Source organism: Pogoniulus pusillus, chromosome 3 (assembly GCF_015220805.1).
Source record: "Pogoniulus pusillus isolate bPogPus1 chromosome 3, bPogPus1.pri, whole genome shotgun sequence".
Classification (NCBI taxonomy): Eukaryota; Metazoa; Chordata; class Aves; order Piciformes; family Lybiidae; genus Pogoniulus; species Pogoniulus pusillus.
Window position 1 is genome coordinate 8,747,549 of NC_087266.1, and position 22,077 is coordinate 8,769,625.

Genomic DNA, 22,077 nt, shown 5'->3' on the forward strand with positions numbered 1-22,077 from the left:
GCGTCCTTTGACCATGCAGGCATGGTGAGGGCACCACAAGACACCTGGCACGTGGTGCTAAGCCCCCTAGCCCTCAAGGCTTTGCTCCAGCACAAGACAACTGGCACATGGTCCTAAGCCCCCTAGTCCTCAAGGCTTTGCTCCAGCACAAGACACCTGGCACATGGTGCTAAGCCCCCTAGCCCTCAAGGCTTTGCTCCAGCACAAGACAACTGGTACATGGTGCTAAGCCCCCTAGCCCTCAAGGCTTTGCTCCAGCACAAGACAACTGGCACATGGTGCTAAGCCCCCTAGCCCTCAAGGCTTTGCTCATCTGACTCAACTTCCCTCCCCACAACAGAAGGAGGAGAGCAAGAGTTAAACCAGCCCGGCAGGATTCATGCCTTACCAGGACATGATTCCACTGGGAAAAAAGACTCATTGTTATTGTATGTTTATCATACCTTCTACAGGAGAATAAATATATTCACACAAAAAGTAACCTCTGGTTAGTAACACGTTGGTATTCAGCATGTAAGTCAGCAGCCACATCATAAACACCAAAGAATTATGGACAGATTTGGTTTCTGTTCTTTTATTCTAAACCCTAACATTTTTATTTTTAACATCAATTAGCTTTTTTCAGTCTATAGGCTTTATCTTATTTTGTATTTGTTGCTCTTGATAGATTGGAGAGTTTCTCAAGATTATGTTTGAGTGATGTGATGGTTTGGGTGTTCCCTGCCCCCCCCCCCCCCCACACTTTAGCAGTTACCCAGACTAGTCTCAGTCAGCACTGGGAATATAAATGAAGCTATTTATTTACAGCTAGCACAATATACAAGCAGATATTTACAGTATATACAGTTATAGACAGAAATAGACAAGGTAAAAGGTAATACAGAAACACAACTCCCCTCCCAGAAACCTGAGTCCCCAGGAGGGGCTCTCAACCACCCCTGCACCTTCCCCCTGCCCCTCTCAACCTTACCCCAGTCCTAAAGAAGAATAGAGGTTCAGCCAAGAGGTTAGGAAGCAAAGGTGAGTGGAAGGTGAGGTTAGGGAGTAAGATGTTGCTCAGTCAGCAGCCCGAGTGAGAGTGACAAAATGGCAAGAGTGTTATCTAATGTTTTCCTTTCTTCTTCAGCAAGACTCTGAGGGGAGTAGACATCACCATTGTTTTCCTTTCACAGCCTGTGATCTAGTTCTTCTCACCAAAACTTTCTAGCTAGCTTCAAACTAGCACAAGTGAGAATCTAGGCAACACAGAGCTTGATATCAGCATGCAGTAGCCCTGCAATTATGCTGAAGTTTCTTGTCCATAGGGTGTTCATTGTATCTTTTTTTTGTCTATCTGCTTTGATGATGGGCCAAATGCTTCTTGCTGTTTCCCTAAAATCAAATAATAAGCAAGAACTGCAGAAAAGATACACTAATACACTATCCAGAAAGTTTGTTAAAAGCATTAAAAGTGTGAATTCAAGCATTTGGATGCTTTGTCTTTCAGGCTTTTAAATTTGCTTTTATCAAGTGGGGGAAAAAAAGCTATGAGTCTCAGAAAGTGCAGGCACTTTGACCTTAGCATCCTAGCTCTGGAAAGAAGGAAACTGGAAGAGAAAAGTTGAAAAACAATGTCCTGTGTTGTTCAATTAATTTTTTCTCTATAGCATGTGCATGTATTTAAACTTAAGTGCCTAAAGAAATTAGGAGGTACTTAAAATACTCTAGAAAATTAAAGTACAGAAAGACGGGCAGCAGGCTTTGGCAAAGGTTGATCCCAGACCTTGATGCATATCCACACAGTTTAAAGAGAAAGGATGACAGCAGAGAGCAGAAGGTTGTGGCCTCTTCAGATGCCTTCAAATTTAGAGGACCAGGTAGGATTCACAGGAAAGAGCTGGATGTTACAATTTCAAGGCTGCTGTCTGTGAGTAGTTCTAGCAATTGAAAGAGGTCTCTAGTGGCTGGAAAAGGCTGATGTAATTGAGGCAAGAAGGACACCCTCAGGGGATCACAGTATCATCAAGGTTGGAAGAGACCTCACAGATCATCAAGTCCAACCCTTTACTACAGAGCTCAAGGCTAGACCATGGCACCAAGTGCCATGTCCAATCCTGCCTTGAACAGCTCCAGGGACGGCGACTCCACCACCTCCCCGGGCAGCCCATTCCAGTGTCCAATGACTCTCTCAGTGAAGAACTTTCTCCTCACCTCCAGCCTAAACTATGAGGCTTGTGCTCAAGGCCTCTCCCCAGCCTCGTCGCCCTTCTCTGGACACACTCAAGCATCTCAATGTCCCTCCTAAACTGGGGGGCCCAGAACTGAACACAGTACTCAAGGTGTGGTCTAACCAGTGCAGAGTACAGGGGCAGAATGACCTCCCTGCTCCTGCTGACCACACCATTCCTGACCACACCTGGGCACACTGCTGGCTCATGTTCAGGCTCATGGCAGGCTACTCAACTTCAGTCCCTGTAAGGGTGACCAGACATCATTCTAGAATCTGTTTCCCAGCACATGAAGGACATAAAGATAGTTGGGAGTAGCCAGCATTTATTTACTAATTGTTTCTATAATCAGCATGATCACTTTCTCTAAAGAAATAACTGGCTACAGGGGTGAGTGGAGACATTTAGTGGCTGTAACATCCTTGACTTTAGCAAGGCTTTGGACACCTTCTGCAACATTCTCATTTGGAATCTGATTCTTCCCCTGTACTCAGCACCCGTCAGGCCACACCTTGAGCACTGTCTCTGGTTCTGGGCTCCTCGATTCCAGAGAGATGTTGAGGTGCTGGAACATGTCCAGAGAAGGGTGACAAGGCTGGTGAAAGGCCTGGAACACAAACCCTGTGAGGAGAGGCTGAGGAAGATGGGGTTGTTTATCCTGAAGAAGAGGAGGCTCAGGGTTGATCTCATTGCTGTCTACAACTACCTGAAGGAAGGTTGTAGCTAGGTGAGGGTTGGTCTCTTCTCCCAGACAACCAGCAACAGAACAAGGGGACACAGTCTCAAGTTGTGCCAGGCTGGATGTTAGGAGGAAGTTCTTGCCAGAGAGAGTGATTTGCTATTGGAATGGTCTGCCCAGGGAGGTGTTCAAGAAAAGTCTGGCTGAGGCACTTAGTGTCATGGTCTAGATGACTGGATGGGGCTGGGTGCTAGGTTGGACTGGATGATCTTGGAGGTCTTTTCCAACCTGGCTGATTCTATGAAGAACAAGCTGTTATATGGGCTGTAAATAGTCTGAACTGAGAGGCTGAAGATTAATCATGGTATTTGGTACCACTAATTAATGGTAAATAATGGTATCTGACCATCTGGGACAGCCACTAACAAATGGGCTGTTGGGAATTTGAAGCTGGTGCTTCGAACTCCCAGCTGACAGCTCGGAGTTATTGGTAACTCATTTGTTCAGTGGGACAAACAGATTGTAGACAGATTTGTGTAGAGTAGCCCAGGGTGAGAGCTGAATATTGTTTCTGACTATTTATCACTATATGTGTTATATCTGCTCTGGATTTAAATGTTGTTAGAAGGCTTTCATTATTCAGGCTTTTGATTAATTAAAGAACAAATCTGTGCAGATAATTTGACATAATGATTTTCAAGTAAAACTTGTTAGTAAATGTTATGCCAGCAATGTGCAAACTCATCACCAGATACTGGAATTATTTGTGCAACTTTTCTGTATCTATTTCTGCTCCTTGCGTACTGTTCATTGTCTTGTTCTGAATACCTCTGGCACTGATTTTCATTGCTTGTGTGTAGATCTGACTATTCCTGTTATGCAAAGAGAACAGTTCAGCTGGCTTATCTGAAATCCTCTGGAAAGCTTTTCTGCTCTGACTACATTTTGTGCTTATCCTGATGCAGACTCTGATAAACAAACATGTTATACATCTCAGCCCTTAACTATAAGACCTTACTTTCCATGCCTGTGGCCTGTAGATAAGCCTTTATACTGATCCTAGTTCACCCTTGTGCTCCTCTGCATTTGCTGCTTACTAACAGTTTTCTCTTTTATTCTAGCTCATTTACCAAGCTGCCTCACCTTGCAGGAACTGAGCAGAATCTTCTTCTTGCCAAGCAAATTCAAGGCCAGTGGAAGGAATTTGGATTAGATTCAGCAGAACTCATTCATTATGATGTGCTTCTTTCATATCCAAATGAAACTCAACCAAACTACATCTCAATAGTCGATGATCAAGGGAATGAGGTGATATTTTCAGTAATTAAAGTGTATTTAAGACTTCTTTAAAGAAACCATGACTTCCTCTTTTCCCTCCCTCTCATCCCAGCACAACCTTTCTTTATATTTTGATAAAAAATCCAATGCAAAGGGAATTTATATTTAGAAATGGTTTTCCAGGCTGCAGAAGAGCAACAGTAGCTGAAATGTCATTTCCCCCAACAGCTAACAGAGGATGACGTGTGGAGAGGCTGCAATTAACACCAATAGACCATAAGGTGTAAGGATGACCATACTGGTTTGGGTTAAGGATACCTCTAGGCCAATATCCTGTTTCAATCAACAGCCTTAAGTGGATGCACAGGGAAATTTAAGCACAAAGGAATGCATTTAGGGCATGCAATTCTTCCGGTTCAGGGATTCCCTTAATGCGGTGCAATTAGTCTCTTTAAGAATTCTCATAAGAAATCTTTTCCAAGTATTTACCCAGTTAGTGACCCTCTCTCTTTCAAGTAGCTATCGAATCTCTGCTTCTCATCTGTACAGTTTTTGCCTCCACAAGATGCTGAGGTAAGGAATGCCACACAGATACTGTGCTTTGTATGAAGTACTACATCCCTTCATTGACTCTGATCCTTTTGGTTTCCTGTGATGTCTCCTAAATGATAATGAACAATTGGTCTGTAGTCATCTTCTCTATTTTGTACACAGAGAGGAATAAAAAAAGTAGATGCAAAATCTGACAAGAACCCTAGGAGATGTTACTGGTGGAGAAACATAATATCACAGAATCATAGAATCAGTCAGGGTTGGAAGGGACCACAAGGATCATCTAATTCCAACCCCCCTGCCATGGGCAGGGACACCCTACCCTAGATCAGGCTGGCCACAGCCTCATCCAGCCTGGCCTTAAACACCATAAGCACATCATAGCACATAGATAGAGGTGAAGAGGCCCTAAGCTAGAAACTAAGGACTATGGGCTCAGAGATGGCAGCGTGAGCTTAAATGTGAACTAATGGAGAAAGTATTCTGGAACCCCCATAACAGTCTCTCAGCTATAATCTCATAAGGTGACAAAGGGTGAACATGAAACATGAGTGTTGTTAGAACAGAGAGTAGTAAAAGGCAGCATGTTCCACTGGAATGTAACTAGCAAAGAAGTGAAGAGAATAATAATAACAATAATAATAATAATAATAATAATAACAACAATTATTATTGTTATTGTTATTGTTATTATAAAAACAAGAACAACCTGGAGTAATCACAAAAAAAATACGTGTGTGATGGCATGGATGAAGTAGGTGTCTTGATATTGTCACCACCTTTTGGCAGTTCTCATCTATTTCTTTGCTTAGATTCAGGCTTTGACAGGTGAGTATCTTATGATAGCTGATATGTCAAATTGTTTATGGCTGGACTCAGTGATCCTAAAGATCTTTACCAACCTAAATGATTCTCTGAGTCAATGATCCTTTCTCTCTGCATTCTTTTATAAAAGTTCAGCTGTGTATCACAGAATCACAGAATTAACCAGGTTGGAAAAGACCTTTGAGATCACTGAGCCCAACCTATCACCTAACACCTTCTAATTAATTAAACCCTGGCACTAAGTGCCTCATTCAGTCTCCTTAGCTGTTTTTGTCTGTTTGAACTTATGCACGCTAGTCAGGATGGTGTATTTTGCTAACAGTTTGTGGAAACTAACTTATCATTTGCAATAACCAAGCTTAGTGTACAAACTTTTGCCTGGAGATGGATTGTTTGACCAAGGATTCCTGTTATTTCTTAATAGATTTTCAATACATCATTGTCTGAACCTCCTCCACAGGGGTATGAAAATGTTACTGATATACTTCCACCATATAATGCTTTTTCAGCACAAGGAGTGCCAGAGGTAAGAAAAAATATGTGGGAGTATTATAAGCTGTATTTTGTAAAAGACTTGCTAGGATAGATTGCTCCAACTTTTCAAAGTATTTCTTGTAGCTGCTTTAGTTAACTATTAGTATAAGAAAACACTTGAGGACAGCTAAGCCACATGTTCTGCAAAGGTCAGAAACTTCCTGTTACAAGGAGAAGAGGAGGCTCAGGGGTGACCTCATTGCTGTCTACAACTACCTAAAGGGAGGTTGTAGCCAGGTGGGGGTTGGTCTCTTCTCCCAGGCAACCAGCAACAGAACAAGGGGATACAGTCTCAAGTTGTGCTGGGGTAGGTTTAGGCTGGATGTTAGGAGGAAGTTCTTGCCAGAGAGAGTGATTGGCACTGGAATGGGCTGCCCAGGGAGGTGATGGAGGCACTGTCCCTGGAGGTGTTGAAGAAAAGCCTGACTGAGGCACTTAGTGCCATGGTCTAGTTGACTGGCTAGGGCTGGGTGCTAGGTTGGACTGGATGATCTTGGAGGTCTCTTCCAAACTGGTTGATTCTATGATTCTAAATTTACTAGACCATAACAAGTGGAAAGCTTTTATCTTTATGGAAAATGCTAGCTACATCTCAGGTTACCCCACATTACTCAATCATATGGAGCAAATTTGCTTAAGCAGGAACATTAATATATAAATCAATCTGGAAGACAGTTTAGATTAAGTGAACATCTTCAAAGGCTACAGGAGCCCCTCACTTAATATGGTAATTCATCAGGGGGAAACAACTCAGGGACAGCCTTGCATTGCATGGATGAGTGAAATTATATAACACTGAGTGTTTGTCTGTGCAAGTCATACCACTATTTTTTCATGCCTACAAGTTTGTCAGCTTAGCAAAGTTCACTGGCTTAGTGTCCAGTCTTAGTTTATAGGGCTGCTGTTAAGTGGAGGACAATACAGAAAGCTCAGCAGTTTGGGCAAGGGATTCCTATAGAATCATAGAATCAACCAGGTTGGAAGAGACCTGAAGGTTATCCAGTCCAACCTATTACCCAGCTCTGTCCAATCAACCAGACCATGCCTGGAACACAAATTCTATGAGGAGAGGCTGAGGGAGCTGGGGGTGTGCAGCCTGGAGAAGAGGAGAGGTGACCTCATTGCTGTCTACAACTACCTAAAGGGACATTGTAGCCAGGTGGGGGTTGGCCTCTTCTGCCAGGCAACCAGCAACAGAACAAGGGGACACAGTCTCAAGTTGTGATGGGGAAAGTATAGGCTGGATGTTAGGAGGAAGTTCTTCACAGAGAGAGTGATTGGCATTGGAATGGGCTGCCCAGGGAGGTGGTGGAGTCACCGTCCCTGGAGGTGTTCAAGAAAAGACTGGATGAGGCACTTAGTGCCATGGTCTAGTTGACTGGGTAGGGCTGAGGGATAGGTTGGCCTGGATGATCTTGGAGGTCTCTTCCAACCTGGTTTATTCTATGATTCTATGATTAAGTGCCTCAGCCAGGCTTTTCGTGAACACATCCAGGGACTCCACCACCTCCCTGGGCAGCCCCTTCCAACAGGCAAATCACTCTCTCTGGGAAGAACTTCCTCCTAATATCAAGCCTATACCTCCCCTAGCACAATTTGAGACTGTGTTCCCTTGTTCTGTTACAGATTATAGAGAACATATATTATATTATATTATATTATATTATATTATATTATATTATATTATATTATATACATGATATATACAACAATGTATTATATAACAGATATAATCACATATTATATAAATATATACATTATATTACAAAGACTATATGTAAATTATATATACAATGTCTATATTTTATATATGTTATATATTGTAGAATGTTATAGATATTTTCTGCTATTGATTTTATGAACACTGGATCTCATTTGCAGAAGTGAAAAAAAAGAAACCCTGTTATCAGAGACAGAGACTAAAACTGTTTATTTCTGCAAACAAGTATTTGGTTTGTTGAATGCTGGTTGCCATGGAGCTGCTTTTCTGTGCAGGCAGATCTGGTATATGTGAATTATGGTCGTACTGAAGATTTTTTCAAGCTGGAACGCGACATGGGAATTAACTGTACAGGGAAGATTGTCATTGCCAGATATGGAAAGATATTCAGAGGAAACAAAGTAAGAGTTGTGGGTTTATTTTTTCCCCTCTCTGGGCAGACACTGCCTGTGGTAGAGCCAGCAGGAGTTAATGGGTGCTGTAGATTGGAACATATAAGCAGAAGGAAGCCTGCAGTGCATCCACTGTGACTGCATTTTACACATAGCTTCCAGTCTCTTGAGACTGAGATAACAGCAAACTCCATACAAAGTTCTTGCAAGAGATTAGTTCAGGCTCTTTGTAAAGCCAAAACTTTTAGTGCTTTACAGCCACAGAACAGTAGTGTTTTAAAGAAGTATTTGACAGGGAGTCTGACCCACAGAGACTGAGTAACTTCTGACTCTAGACAACAACTCTGACAAAACTGGTGATAGTGAGGCACTGGGGATATTGGTCAGATTTTGTGCCTCAGTTTTATGTGCTGTGCTTTGAGATGTGAGTAAAGGTGTTGCACAAATAATGAACACTCTGTTTTGCTGTGGTGAAACAGAGCAGACTCACTCCTGCTGAGTTTGTGGTGTTTTTCCAGTCTTGCACATCTATGACTTCTAAAGCTATGTCTCCATGGATGTAAAGTGAAACTTTTGGATTAACTACTGCATTAAAAAAAAAAAAAAGGAAAAGAAAGAGAGGCATTTCTTAAAAGCAAATCATTTCACAGGTTAAAAATGCCATATTAGCAGGAGCCCAAGGGATCATACTTTATTCAGATCCTGCTGACTACTGTGCCCCAGGAGTAGATGCTTATCCAGGTGGCTGGAACCTTCCAGGTGGAGGAGTCCAGCGTGGGAATGTGTTAAACCTAAATGGAGCTGGGGACCCTCTGACACCAGGTTATCCTGCAAAAGGTGAGTGAAAGATTAGTACCTTGGGCTATCAAGGACTTTGTAAGCTAGTCTTGAAGTTATTGTAGCACTGGAAATGAATCTTTTTCTATTTGCAGCTGTACTGAAAAAAAAAGATGAAGTTTTTTTTAATCAATAGTTCATTTTCCTAATGCAAACTAATTTCTATCCCTGTGTCATTTCAACTTGTTGCTTTTGAGCTGGGCATGTAAATCAAATGTGCAGGAGAATCTCTTTGCATGATCACAGCTTTGTAACTCTTAGAAAAGCAGGACATGTAAATTTGCAGACTATGAAGCATCAGTAAATGGCTGAGAATTTATAGCCATTTGAAACTATCTGTGTTTCTTAAGAGAGCCAGTTTGAACTAAATTATAGTCTAGCACCAAAGAGGAGTAATGGCTTTGCTTGCAGGTATATTTCCACACAGAAGAACTATTTAAAATTCTCTTTACAGGGAGGAACATTTCTGTAGGAAAATTAACAGTAGCCTGGAGTCTTTTGAAATTTGGCACCATGTGCTTGTCTCATCCTTGCAGGTGTCCTGAACTCAGTCTGAATGAAGCTGCCTGATGGTGGGATGGGAATAGAGAGGTGCTTCTGGAGAGCTCATTGCCTTGAGTGAATGTTGTTGAGGGTAGAAGACAACAACCTACTGTAAAAGCAGGATAGACTGTGTGTGTGCCTGGCCTACCAGATTTGGAGAGACATAGACTGTCCTCAGCACAGATAAATGCATCATCTGTGGCTGCCTTCTGTAGCTTGACAACAGGCTGTGCCGGGGCCGCCTTCACCTCACACACTATTTGGTTATCTCACAGGCAGTTTTCAGGAGGTGTAATGATATGGATGGGCAGCAAATCAAACCTTGCATCAAATATGAGGACTCCTCTTACACAATTGTGCAGATGCAGATTGGGTTTGCAGTTCTGTCACTACATCATCAGCAAGTTTGCAGATGACACCAAGCTGGGGGCAGATGTGGCTAGGTTGGAGGGCAGAAGGGCTCTGCAGCGGGACCTTGACCACCTGGACAGATGGGCAGAGTCCAATGGGATGGGGTTCAATAGCTCCAAGTGCAGGGTGCTGCACTTTGGCCACAGCAACCCCATGCAGAGATACAGGCTGGGGTCGGAGTGGCTGGAGAGCAGCCAGACAGAGAGGGATCTGGGGGTGCTGATTGATACCTGCCTGAACATGAGCCAGCAGTGTGCCCAGGTGGCCAAGAGAGCCAATGGCATCCTGGCCTGCATCAGGAATGGTGTGGTCAGCAGGAGCAGGGAGGTCATTCTGCCCCTGTACTCTGCACTGGTTAGACCACACCTTGAGTGCTGTGTTCAGTTCTGGGCGCCCCAGTTTAGGAGGGACATTGAGATGCTTGAGTGTGTCCAGAGAAGGGCGACGAGGCTGGTGAGAGGCCTTGAGCACAGCCCTACGAGGAGAGGCTGAGGGAGCTGGGGTTGTTTAGCCTGGAGAAGAGGAGGCTCAGGGGTGACCTTATTGCTGTCTACAACTACCTGAGAGGTGGTTGTGGCCAGGAGGAGGTTGCTCTCTTCTCTCAGGTGGCCAGCACCAGAACGAGAGGACACAGCCTCAGGCTGCGCCAGGGGAAATTTAGGCTGGAGGTGAGGAGAAATTTCTTCACTGAGAGAGTCATTGGGCACTGGAATGGGCTGCCCGGGGAGGTGGTGGAGTCGCCGTCCCTGGAGCTGTTCAAGGCAGGATTGGACGTGGCACTTGGTGCCATGGTCTAGCCTTGAGCTCTGTGGTAAAGGGTTGGACTTGATGATCTGTGAGGTCTCTTCCAACCCTGATGATACTGTGGTACTGTGATACATTTTGGAATACCTAAGAAATGATGTAAGAATACAGAAGCTGATGTAAATTTGTGGCTACTGTGTGGCTGCACTGTGCAAAAGTATTTCCAGTGTGGTGAAAGTTGCTAAGAACATTACGAACTTGACATTTTGTTCTGGTTTCCTCAGAGTACACTTTCAGGTATAAAGTTAATGAAGGTGTAGGGATTCCCAAAATCCCAGTTCATCCTATTGGATATCATGATGCAGAAGTATTATTGCGGTGAGTATACATCAGTCTCTCCTCACCAGAAGTCAGTATTACAAATGTACAGCAAAATCCTGCTTATTAAGATGTAAAAACTATGATGTTGCTTGCATTTACTGCTCTTTTGTAATAATGTGTACTTCAGAAAATTCAAAGAAGTCTGTTTCTGGTATAATGGTTTTAAGAATTTTGTAAACCCACTTTATTTTAGGTGCAGTAATCATTAAGAAAATGTAATGGTTTAGCCTACTGCTCATTATTTGTCTTGGGTTTTCATTTAACAGTGCAATGGGAGGACCTGCAGCTCCAGACAGCAGCTGGAAGGGAACTCTCAATGTGTCTTACAACGTAGGGCCAGGATTTGCAGACAGCTTTGCTACAAGGTCAGTTTTAACACTTGCTTTTTTATAAAACATTGCAAAAGAAGATTCCTAAGAAGACTGAGAAGCAAAGCATCTGAAGATACTCTGGAGAAATGGATTTCCTTCTGAGTGGGCAATGCTTGGTGATAGGGGGGACACAGGCTCAAGTTGTGCCGGGGGAGTTATAGCCTGGATGTTAGGAGGAAGTTCTTCCCAGAGAGAGTCCTTTGCCACTGGAATGGGCTGCCCAGGGACGTGGTGGAGTCAGCATCCCGGGAGGTGTTCAAGAGAAGTCTGGGTGAGGCACTTAGTGCCATGGTCTATTTGACTGGCTAGGGCTGGGTGCTAGGTTGGCCTGGATGATCCTGGAGGTCTCTTCCAACCTGGTTGATTCTATGATTCTATGATAATTATTAGAAGTTTAAAATAAATTAGCAAAACCATAGTTTTGCTGAGTGTCCTCAGTGTCAATGAACAGGTTCAGAGGTTCAGCCTTTTCATACCAACTGTAATCCTTACTTTAAGGTTCAGAAGCTGTTCCAGTAGTCTTTTTCAAAATGGCTATACAGCAGTAAGTAAACATTTTGGTTCAAATACTGTTGACTGAACCCTAAACTTCTTTGTCATGTCAAACGTGGCCTTTCTTGTCTATTTCTGATGCCAAGGGGACAGTAGGGCAGCCGTTTTGTACCAGTCCAGCAGAGGAAGACAGACAATTCGGTAGTCTCCTCAGGGTGGAGTCACCATCCCTGGAGGTGTTCAAGAGAAGACTGGATGAGCACTTAGTGCCATGGTCCAGTTGATTGGATAGGGCTGGGGGATAGGTTGGACTGGATGATCTTGGAGGTCTCTTGCAACTTGGTTGATTCTATGATTCTATGATATATGTTTCCCTTGCCCACTGGAAGCCTCACAAGATTTCAGTGTACTTAATGCTGTAAAATGTGGCAATGACCTGGGAATCTGTCAACTGGTCCCAAAGCTGATAGGCCCCACGGTTGGATTTGCCCAAGCACATACATTTTACTATCTTGTTTGGGAGGAACTGGCCTTTGATCAGATGAATTAGCAGTAGCATGTCTGTGGTTTACACGTGGTTCTCTGTTAGACTTGAAAGGGATTGTCCAGGTCTCCAGCCCTAGCAAGAGTTGTTCTCTAGCAGACCAAGCCACATAATAGTTACATTTATCAACCAGGGGTTTGGCTGGCTGTCAGGAGCTGTTACAGCATTCTTCTTTGTTTATAGTTGATAAGCTGTAATACATAAAGGTAAAGATCACTTCTCTATCACTTTTCCCCACAAAAATATTTTCATAGAATCACAGAATGTCAGGGGCTGGAAGTGACCTCAAAAGCTCACCCAGTCCAACTCCCCTGCCAGAGCAGGATTACCTATGCCAGATCACACAAGAATGCATCCAGGCAGGTTTTGAAAATCTCCAGAGAGGAGACTCCACAACCCCCCTGGACAGCCTGTTCCAGTGTTCTGTCACCCTCACAGGGAAAAAATTCCTCTTCACATTTACATGAAACTTCCCATGCTTCAGCTTCCACCCATTGTCCCATGTCCTGTCCCTGGGCATCACCGAGCAGAGCCTGGCTGCATCCTCCTGGCACTCGTTCTTTACACATTTATAAACATTAACAAGGTCTCCCCTCAGTCTCCTCTTCCCCAAACTAAAGAGCTCTAGCTCCCTAAGTCTCTGCTTGCAAGAGAGATGTTCCATCCCTTTAATCATCTTTGTGGCTCTGCACTGGACTCTCTCAAGCAGTTCTATGTCCTTCTTGAACTGGGGGACCCAGGACTGAACATAGTACTCCAGATGTGGCCTCACCAGACAGAGCAGAGAGTCTATTCTGTGAGGACCACAATGAACAGTGTGGATACCATTATCACTGCTCCACCTCCTGCAAAACAAGAGTATAGCTGAGTAATTGGATGAAGACTTAGAATCATAGAATCACCTGTGCTGGAAGGGACCTCTAAAGGTGATCTAGTCCAATCCCCCTGTAGTGAGCAGGGACATCCTCAGCTAGATCAGGTCACCCAAAGCCCTGTCAAGCTTCACCTTGAGTATAAAATCATAGAATCAGTGAGGTTTGGAAGGGACCACAGGACCATCTAGCTCCAACCCCCCTGCCATGGACAGGGACACCCTACCCTAGATCAGGCTGTCCACAGCCTCATCCAGGCTGGCCTTAAACACCTCCAGGCATGGGGCCTCAACCACCTCCCTGGGCAAATCATTCCAGCCTCTCACCACTCTCATGCTCAAGAACTTCCTCCTCACGTCCAGTCTGAGTCTCCCCACCTCTTCAGGGCTGGGGCTTCAACCACTTCTCTGGGCAACCTGCTCCAGTGCTCAAACACCATCATTGTAAAGAATTTCCTAACATGCAATCTGCATCACCTAATTGATTATACTTTGTTTCTGCTCTATTTTAACACTAGATGAAAATTACTAAATGAGAATAAATAAATAGATAAGAAAACATACTTGACATAATGAAGGTGCTCTTTAGAATGTCTTTGAGAGTAACAGTGAGAAAAACAAGGTGATTCATCCATAAAACATACATGGGCAATATGTTTGAATGCACTTTTTAACATCTTCCTACTTGGTATGGTAATGGCTTTTGTAAATATGGGCTAATCCATTTCTCTCAGAGCATTTTCATATCAAAGTATATCTTTTGAACCTAAGTAGAAAATCACTTTCAGATGGAAAGTGTGCAAGTATATGTATGCTCAAGGCACTAGTGTCAGTTATTTTCTGGGCAAAGATCCAGTAGCTGTCCTGAAGTAGGTTTTGATTTTGACAGCTATGCAGATTTGCTGTTGAAAAGTTGACTTCAAATGTGAAACTCGTGGGGTTTTGTCAGACACACAAAAAAAAAATAGCATTACTTGGTGCTTTCTTTATTCTACAGGTTAAGAGGGGCTGAACACTATGTTATTTTTAGCTGTCTTAATACCTGAATTTCCTTCCTTTTTGTAAAACTTCACAAGTGGCTTTTATTGGGAGGGAAGGGGTGGAGGATGCTCATGTGGCCAATATGGCTAATGGCATCCTGGCCTGTATCAGGAATAGTGTGGACAGCAGGACAAGGGAAGTCATTCTGCCCCTGTTCTCGGCACTGGTTAGGCTACTTCTTGAGTACTGTGTCCAGTTCAGGGCTATTCAGTTAAAGAAAGATGTTGAGACGCTCAAACATGTGAGGAGAGGCTGAGGAAGCTGGGGGTGTTTAGCCTGGAGAAGAGGAGGCTCAGGGGGGACCTCATTGCTGTCTACAACTACCTGAAGGGAGGCTGTAGCCAGGTGGGGGTTGGTCTCTTCTGCCAGGCAACCAGCAACAGAATGAGGGGACACAGTCCCTGTGTCCTCCAGTCCCTGGAGGTGTTCAAGAAAAGACTGGATGAGGCACTTAGTGCCATGGTCTAGTTGACTGGATAGGGCTGGGTGCTAGGTTGGCCTGGATGATCTTGGAGGTCTCTTCCAACCTGGTTGATTCTATGATTCTATGATTCTATGTCCCACTTCTTTACTTCAGGTTAATTTGCTGACAAAAAGATGCCTTAGAAACGACCCTAGGAAGTAGGTCAATCTATAATGTTTTGAACATTTGCAATCTATATTGAATTAGTATTTATGAGAGTCTGTTGGATAACTGTGTATTAGAGAAATACTGATGTGCTAGTTCGGGCTGTGATAGTTACTTGGCTTCATAGCAGCCAGTATGGGGCTATGTTCTGGATAGGTGATGGAAATAGTGTTGATAACCCTGGGATGTTGTAGTTATTGCCAAACAGACTCCACCATCTCCCTGGGCAGCCCATTCCAATGCCAATCACTCTCTCTGCCAACAACTTCCTCCTAACATCCAGCCTAGACCTACCCCGGCACAACTTGAGACTGTGTCCCCTTGTTCTATTGCTGGGTGTCTGGCAGAAGAGGCCACCCCCCACCTGGCTACAATGTCCCTTCAGGTAGTTGTAGACAGTAATAAGATCACCTCTGAGCCTCCTCTTCTCCAGGCTAAACAGCCACAGCTCCCTCAGCCTCTCCTCATAGGGATTGTGTTCCAGGCCCCTCACCAGCTTTGTTGCCCTTCTCTGGACACATTCCAGAACCTCAACATCTCTCTTGAATTGAGGGGCCCAGAACTGGACACAGTACTCAAGGTGTGGCCTGACCAGTGTTGAGTACAGGGGAAGAATAACCTCCCTTGTCCTACTGGCCACACTGTTCCTGATCCAGGCCAGGATGCCATTGGCTCTCTTGGCCACACGGGCACACTGCTGGCTCATCTTCAGCTTACTATCTATAGAATCATAGTATAGAATCAGTCAGGGTTGGAAGGCACCACAAGGATCATCTAGTTTCAAATGCCCTGACATACCCAGGGACACCCTACTCTAGAGCAGGCTGCCCAGAGCCCCATCCAGCCTGGCCTTAAACACCTCCAGGGATGAGGCCTCAACCACCTCCCTGGGCAACCCAGTCCAGGCTCTCACCACTCTCATGCTGAACAACTTTCTCCTCACGTCCATCTACCCATCTCATGCCAGGTTAGATAAGCGCTGAGCACACAAAACAGAGTAGAAGCACAGTCCTTCTGCTTACAGGTCATTAACACTGATATTTTATTGCCTCCTTGCTCAGAAGTGGTTACTCCTTGATGCTTTTCTTTTCAGAAAAGTCAGAATGCATGTTCATACAAACAATAAAATAACACGGATTTATAACACCATTGGCATCCTCAGAGGAGCTGTGGAACCAGGTGAGCATTGAGCCCTTGATGATTTTAATGTCTTCTTTTGTGTTTGGTGAAACTGTTCTCATGCTGTAAAGAAACATGAAGGTTTTTAGATAGCCAGATAAAAAGAACTCTGATTAATCCTGTGTTCAAAAAATTAATAATATGAATATTAATATATGAACAACCCCAGGCAGCGTTGCAGGCTGGGGACAGAGTGGCTGGAGAGCAGCCAGGAAGAAAGGGACCTGGGGGCATTGGTGCATGGTGGGCTGAAGATGAGCCAGCAGTGTGCCCAGGTGGCCAAGAGAGCCAATGGCATCCTGGGCTGTATGAGGAAAAGTGTGGCCAGTAGGATGAGGGAGGTTATTCTTCCCCTCAGCACTGGTCAGACCACACCTTGAGTGCTGTGTCCAGTTCTGGGCTCCTCAATTCAAGAGAGATGTTGAGGTGCTGGAACATGTCCAGAGAAGGGCAACGAAGCTGGTGAGGGGCCTGGAACACAAACCCTATGAGAAGAGGCTGAGGGAGCTGGGGGTGTTTAGCCTGGAGAAGAGGAGGCTCAGAGGTGACCTCATTGCTGTCTACAACTACCTGAAGGGAGGTTTTAGCCAGGTGGGAGTTGGTCTCTTCTGCCAGGCAACCAGCAACAGAACAAGGGGACACAGTCTCAAGTTGTGCCGGGGTAGGTCTAGGCTGGATGTTAGGAGGAAGTTGTTGGCAGAGAGAGTGATTGGCATTGGAATGGGCTGCCCAGGGAGGTGGTGGAGTCACTGTCCCTGGAGGTGTTCAAGCAAAGACTGGCTGAGGCACTTAGTGCCATGGTCTAGTTGACTGGCCAGGGCTGGGTGCTAGGTTGGCCTGGATGATCTTGGAGGTCTCTTCCAACCTGGCTGATTCTATGAATCTATGATTCCTTTCCAATGTATATTAAATTTTATTATCAGTATTCAAAATTCAGGGAAATTCCCTGAGATTCTTTGGATTTTCGGTCATCAGGAAGTAGTTGCACAGAATTAAACAGTTTAAACAATCAGAACTTGGAAAATAGGAAGGCAAGAACAGGATAAATTCTAACTATGCTCATGGAGTCTTGGCATTCACTCCAGCATAGTTACTCATGGTGCTTTTTGGTCCCTAAGCTTCCTGTTCCAAAGACACTTTCAAATGCATGATAATGATCCCGAGGTAGAATACAAAGTATTCCAGGCAGAGGAAGAAGAACTGAGCTGCTGCTAAGCTAGCAGGTGTGAGCTGCATGCATGGGGCCACCTTGATTCCCAGTTAAAAGGCTTCAAGTGAGGAAAGGCAGAGAGGCTCAGTGTAGAAAGGCTGAATGCAGAAAGGCAGTTTCTGAATCACCCCCCTTTAAATGCTTCAGTTCAAAAACCAAACTGGCCAAGAGGCACTAGCACCATTGGTCTGGCTGATGAATTCAAAACTCCATGCCTCTTTTGACCACACAGGCACATTGAGGGGCAGCACAAGACACCTGATACATGGTGCTAAGTCCTTAGCCCTCAAGGTGTTGCTCATCTTGCTCAACTTCCCAGGCCCGCAACAGGAGGAGGAGAGCAAGGACTAAACTGGCCTGGCAGGATTTATGCCTTACAAGAACAAGTCATAGAATCATAGACTCAACCCAGTTGGAAGAGACCTCCAAGATCATCCAGTCCAACCTAGCACCCAGCCCTAGCCAGTCAACTAGACCATGGCACTAAGTGCCTCAGCCAGGCTTTGCTTGAACACTTCCAGAGACAGTGACTCCACCACCTCCTTGGGCAGCCCATTCCAATGCTTCTCAGCCTTTTGCCTAAGATCAAGTGTAGTATCTGTTCTTTTCAGTTCAATCCTTAATAATTGTCCTGTCCCTCCCATCACACTGGTTTTCATTGACATTCTAAAGAACATATTTGAATGAGGGTGCTAGAATGATAAATGTCAGACAATTGTTTTTAATAACACCTATCATTTTAGGAAGAAGTTCTTCACAGAGGGAGTGATTTCCCATTGGAATGGGCTGCCCAGGGAGGTGGTGGAGGCACCGTCCCTGGAGGTGTTCAAAAAAAGACTGGATGAGGCACTTGGTGCCATGGTCTAGATGACTGGATAGGGCTGGGGGATGGGTTGGACTGGATGATCTTGAAGGTCTCTTCCAACCTGGTTGGTTCTATGATTCTATGATTTTACAGTAGGTTTTCACTTTACATTGTTGATATAGTTTGCCTTGGTGAAAAAGAACACAGTGAGAAGTACAGAAAACTATTGATGATTTGGAATCTCAGCATTTTAGGTGTTAGGTGATAGGTTGGACTTGATGATCTCAGAGATCTTTTCCAACCTGGTTAATTCTGTGATTCTGTCCTTAGTACTTACTAGCAGGACCACAGGATGACAGGATATTAGGGGTTGGAAGGGACCCAAAGAGATCATCAAGTCCAAACCTCCTGCCAGAGCAGGACCACACAATCTAGCTCAGGTCACAGAGGAATGCATGCAGACAGGCCTTGAAAGTCTCCAGAGAAGGAGACTCCACAACCTCTCCGTGGAGCCTGTTCCAGTTCTCTGTGTCCCTCACTGTAAAGAAGGTCCCTCTTATGTTGAGGTGGAACCTCCTGTGCTACAGCTTACATCCATTGCTCCTTGTCCTATCATAGGGAGCAAGTGGGAAGAGCCTGTCCCCCTTTTCCTGACACCCATCTCTCAGGTATTTATAAACATTTATTAAACCCTCTCTCAGTTTTCTCTTCTCCAGACTAAGAAGCCCCAGGTCCCTCAGCCTCTCCTCATAAGGCATGTGTTCCCCTAATCAGCCTCCTAGCCCTCCATTGGACTCTCTTGAGCAGATTCCTGTCCCTCTTAAACTGGGGAGCCCAAAACTGAACACGAGTCATGTCCAGAACAGCAAGTCATATAGGGAATAGAATTTTAAGTGGAAAGGGAAAATATGCATAAACTAATCCTTGTCTTCAGTTACATACTTCAGTAGAGGAAGTGAATGATTGCAGAATACCTTAAAAACTAAATGTGTAGAACTGATATTAAACTTCATATCCTGGTTGACACAAGTAGGGATGCAATCAAAGGAAATACAGGTAACCTTAATGCATTTTGAATTAAGGATTGATATTATCTGCTTGTTTCCAGACAGATACATTATTTTAGGAGGTCACAGAGACTCTTGGGTGTTTGGTGGTATTGATCCAACTACAGGTGCAGCTGTTCTGCAGGAGATTGTACGGAGTTTTGGTAAAATGAAGCTGGAAGGTAACTGTTGGGGAGGGAAAATGCATTGATGTGAGATGATGTTTTCCAAAATTAATACTGTTTATTAATTTTGCTGCTCAGAACTCTGTCCACCCCTGACCACTCATTTTAATACTATTTCAGTTCTTACACAGTTATGGAAACATTCTATGGATATAATCTACATCTAATATAACCAGCAAAATACATAAACATTAATTGAACTGGAAGAGACTATTCCCATGGTCAAATGCTGCTTGTGGCCAATATGCTGCTTGCCCAGTAGCAGGGCTCAAGCTCTTTCTGCTCTGTGGCAGCAGGCAGTAGAGAATTACAAAGAGGCATTTAAGCATTTACTCACAGATTATTATTACCCTCACAGGGGCTAGCCACAGTCCAGACAGTGCTTTCAGGGGACTTTGTCTTGTTGGACGTTGAGGCTTGAATCTTCCTGGCTTCTGGGGAAAGGATGCAGACAATCTCTGGCCTTGTCTCCTGGCTTCTTCTGAACTATCTGTATATATGTCCAGGAATTCTAGGCAGGACCTTCAGGTGCAGAGGCAGATGTGGTGCAGTCTCAGCACCATGTCACACTGGCCACACAGGCTGATCGTGTGCAGGCATCCAGGGTCTCCTCCTGGTAACTCGCAGCAGTGGAGTTTAGCAGGCAAGCAATAAGGCAGTGTGCAACAGCAGCAGGGCTGGGCACAGCAGAGAGAGCAGTCAAAGAGCAGGGAAGCAAAGAGCAGGGAAGCAAAGCAGGGAAGCAAAAGCAGGTTGTTCACCCTCATATCTCCTTTTATCAATGTGGGCCAAGATTAATTGCCCTTTGGACACAAGAACAGCCAATCAGGATGGCAGTTAGCCAAACCATGCCACATTAGGCAAAGCCACAGGCTTGCTTTTCCCTAATTTGGGAACAGCACAGGCCTTGCAGTAGGCAGGCACAAGCTGAGTGTGTGTACCTTACACCACAGGACCCTGGGCAGGCCAGACTCGGTGGCTCCAGATTCTTTTGTGTCCATTTCCTATGCTTGCCTCTCTGGTGGAGCAGAAAAACATGCCTAGGCAAGGCAGGACATGTGTAAGCCTATTTTCATAGAATCAAGCAGGTTGGAAGAGACCTCCAAGATCATCCAGTCCAACCTAGCACCCAGCCCTAGCCAGTCAACTAGACCATGGCACTAAGTGCCTCAGCCAGGCTTTTCTTGAACACCTCTAGGGACAGTGACTCCACCACCTCTCTGGGCATCCCATTCCAATAGCAATTTTTGAGCGTATCAGGCCTACCATGACAGTAACTTACTTATTACAGACATAAAATGGTGGACATGGAAAGCAGCAGCTCTGAGGAATCTTGTTAAATGTTCCATAAGCAAGTTTTGTTTCTTTTCAAATTAATTGAAAAGATTAATATGTAGGCATTGCATCTTAGTTGGTTGAAGGGCTGCCAAGGGAGGCGGTGGAGGCACCGTACCTGGACGTCTTCAAGGAAAGACTGGATAAGGCACTTAGTGCCATGGTCTAGTTGACTGGCTAGGGCTGGGGGATAGGTTGGACTGGATGATCTTCGAGGTCTCTTCCAACCTAGTTGATTCTATGATTCTATGATTCTATGATCAGCATAATAGTAACCTTTTAGTTTTGTGGAATGAAAACATTACATTAAGAAGAAATGTCTCTGAAATAATGTCTTCCTCTAAGGAGTTTAGAGGTTATGGGTTTTTTACTGCTATATTAATTAAAGTATATTTAAAGAAATATTTCATTTAACTTTGGTGATCTTTCCCTACAATTTCTGACTTCAAGTTGGATTTTCAAGTTTAACTATGTCATTGCAGGTTGGCGTCCTAGGCGAACGATTATTTTTGCTAGCTGGGATGCAGAAGAATTTGGATTATTGGGTTCCACAGAATGGGCTGAGGTAAATAAAAATGAGTATTTAAAAAAAGGCAAAACTTGAAAGTCTTTTGCAGGCAGCTACAGTGTCCACTGACACCTATTGCTAGACTAAAATCTATAGCTTCAAGGTAGATATGGAGCACAACAGACTCCTTCAGGTGCTATGAGGACCTCATGTGTTTCACAGTATCACAGTATCATCAGGGTTGGAAGAGACCTCACAGATCATCAAGTCCAACCCTTTACCACAGAGCTCAAGGCTAGACCATGGCACCAAGTGCCACGTCCAATCCTGCCTTGAACAGCCCCAGGGACGGCGACTCCACCACCTCCCCGGGCAGCCCATTCCAGTGTCCAATGACTCTCTCAGTGAAGAACTTTCTCCTCACCTCCAGCCTAAATTTCCCCTGGTGCAGCCTGAGGCTGTGTCCTCTTGTTCTGGTGCTGGCCACCTGAGAGAAGAGAGCAACCTCCCCCTGGCCACAACCACCCCTCAGGTAGTTGTAGACAGCAATAAGGTCACCCCTGAGCCTCCTCTTCTCCAGGCTAATAAGTATACAAATTAAAGTCTTACAACAGAAGTGAATTATCTCTTCAAAGGTTCAAAGCTAATGATTCAAAGCTAATGTCTTTGTCTCTATGTGGAAATCTATCCCTTCATTTAACAGAATAGCAGGACATTATAAAACCTAAATTGCTTTATTTTTGAACTTTCTATTAGAGA

General features: G+C 44.4%; 1 protein-coding gene and 1 pseudogene across 6 annotated transcripts in view; both read left to right on the forward strand.

The window, feature by feature from the left end:
- LOC135189431 (N-acetylated-alpha-linked acidic dipeptidase 2-like) overlaps positions 1–22,077 on the forward strand; it is a 57,091-nt gene that overhangs the window by 4,793 nt on the left and 30,221 nt on the right. For 4 of the 6 annotated variants that reach the window (XR_010308080.1, XM_064169795.1, XM_064169804.1 and 1 more), the window contains exons 3-11: positions 4,008–4,194; positions 5,966–6,067; positions 8,071–8,196; positions 8,838–9,024; positions 11,007–11,100; positions 11,370–11,468; positions 16,144–16,229; positions 19,353–19,472; positions 21,293–21,375. Coding sequence is in view for 5 of the 6 variants with exons in the window: in XM_064169795.1 (XP_064025865.1) it covers positions 4,008–4,194; positions 5,966–6,067; positions 8,071–8,196; positions 8,838–9,024; positions 11,007–11,100; positions 11,370–11,468; positions 16,144–16,229; positions 19,353–19,472; positions 21,293–21,375 (1,084 nt within the window). In the remaining variant the exon portion in view is untranslated. Of the gene's footprint in view, positions 1–4,007; positions 4,195–5,965; positions 6,068–8,070; positions 8,197–8,837; positions 9,025–11,006; positions 11,101–11,369; positions 11,469–16,143; positions 16,230–19,352; positions 19,473–21,292; positions 21,376–22,077 lie in introns of those variants that run through there. The other 2 variants (XM_064169829.1, XM_064169825.1) reach the window with 2 other exon arrangements.
- LOC135174189 (U2 spliceosomal RNA) lies at positions 17,999–18,215 on the forward strand (annotated as a pseudogene).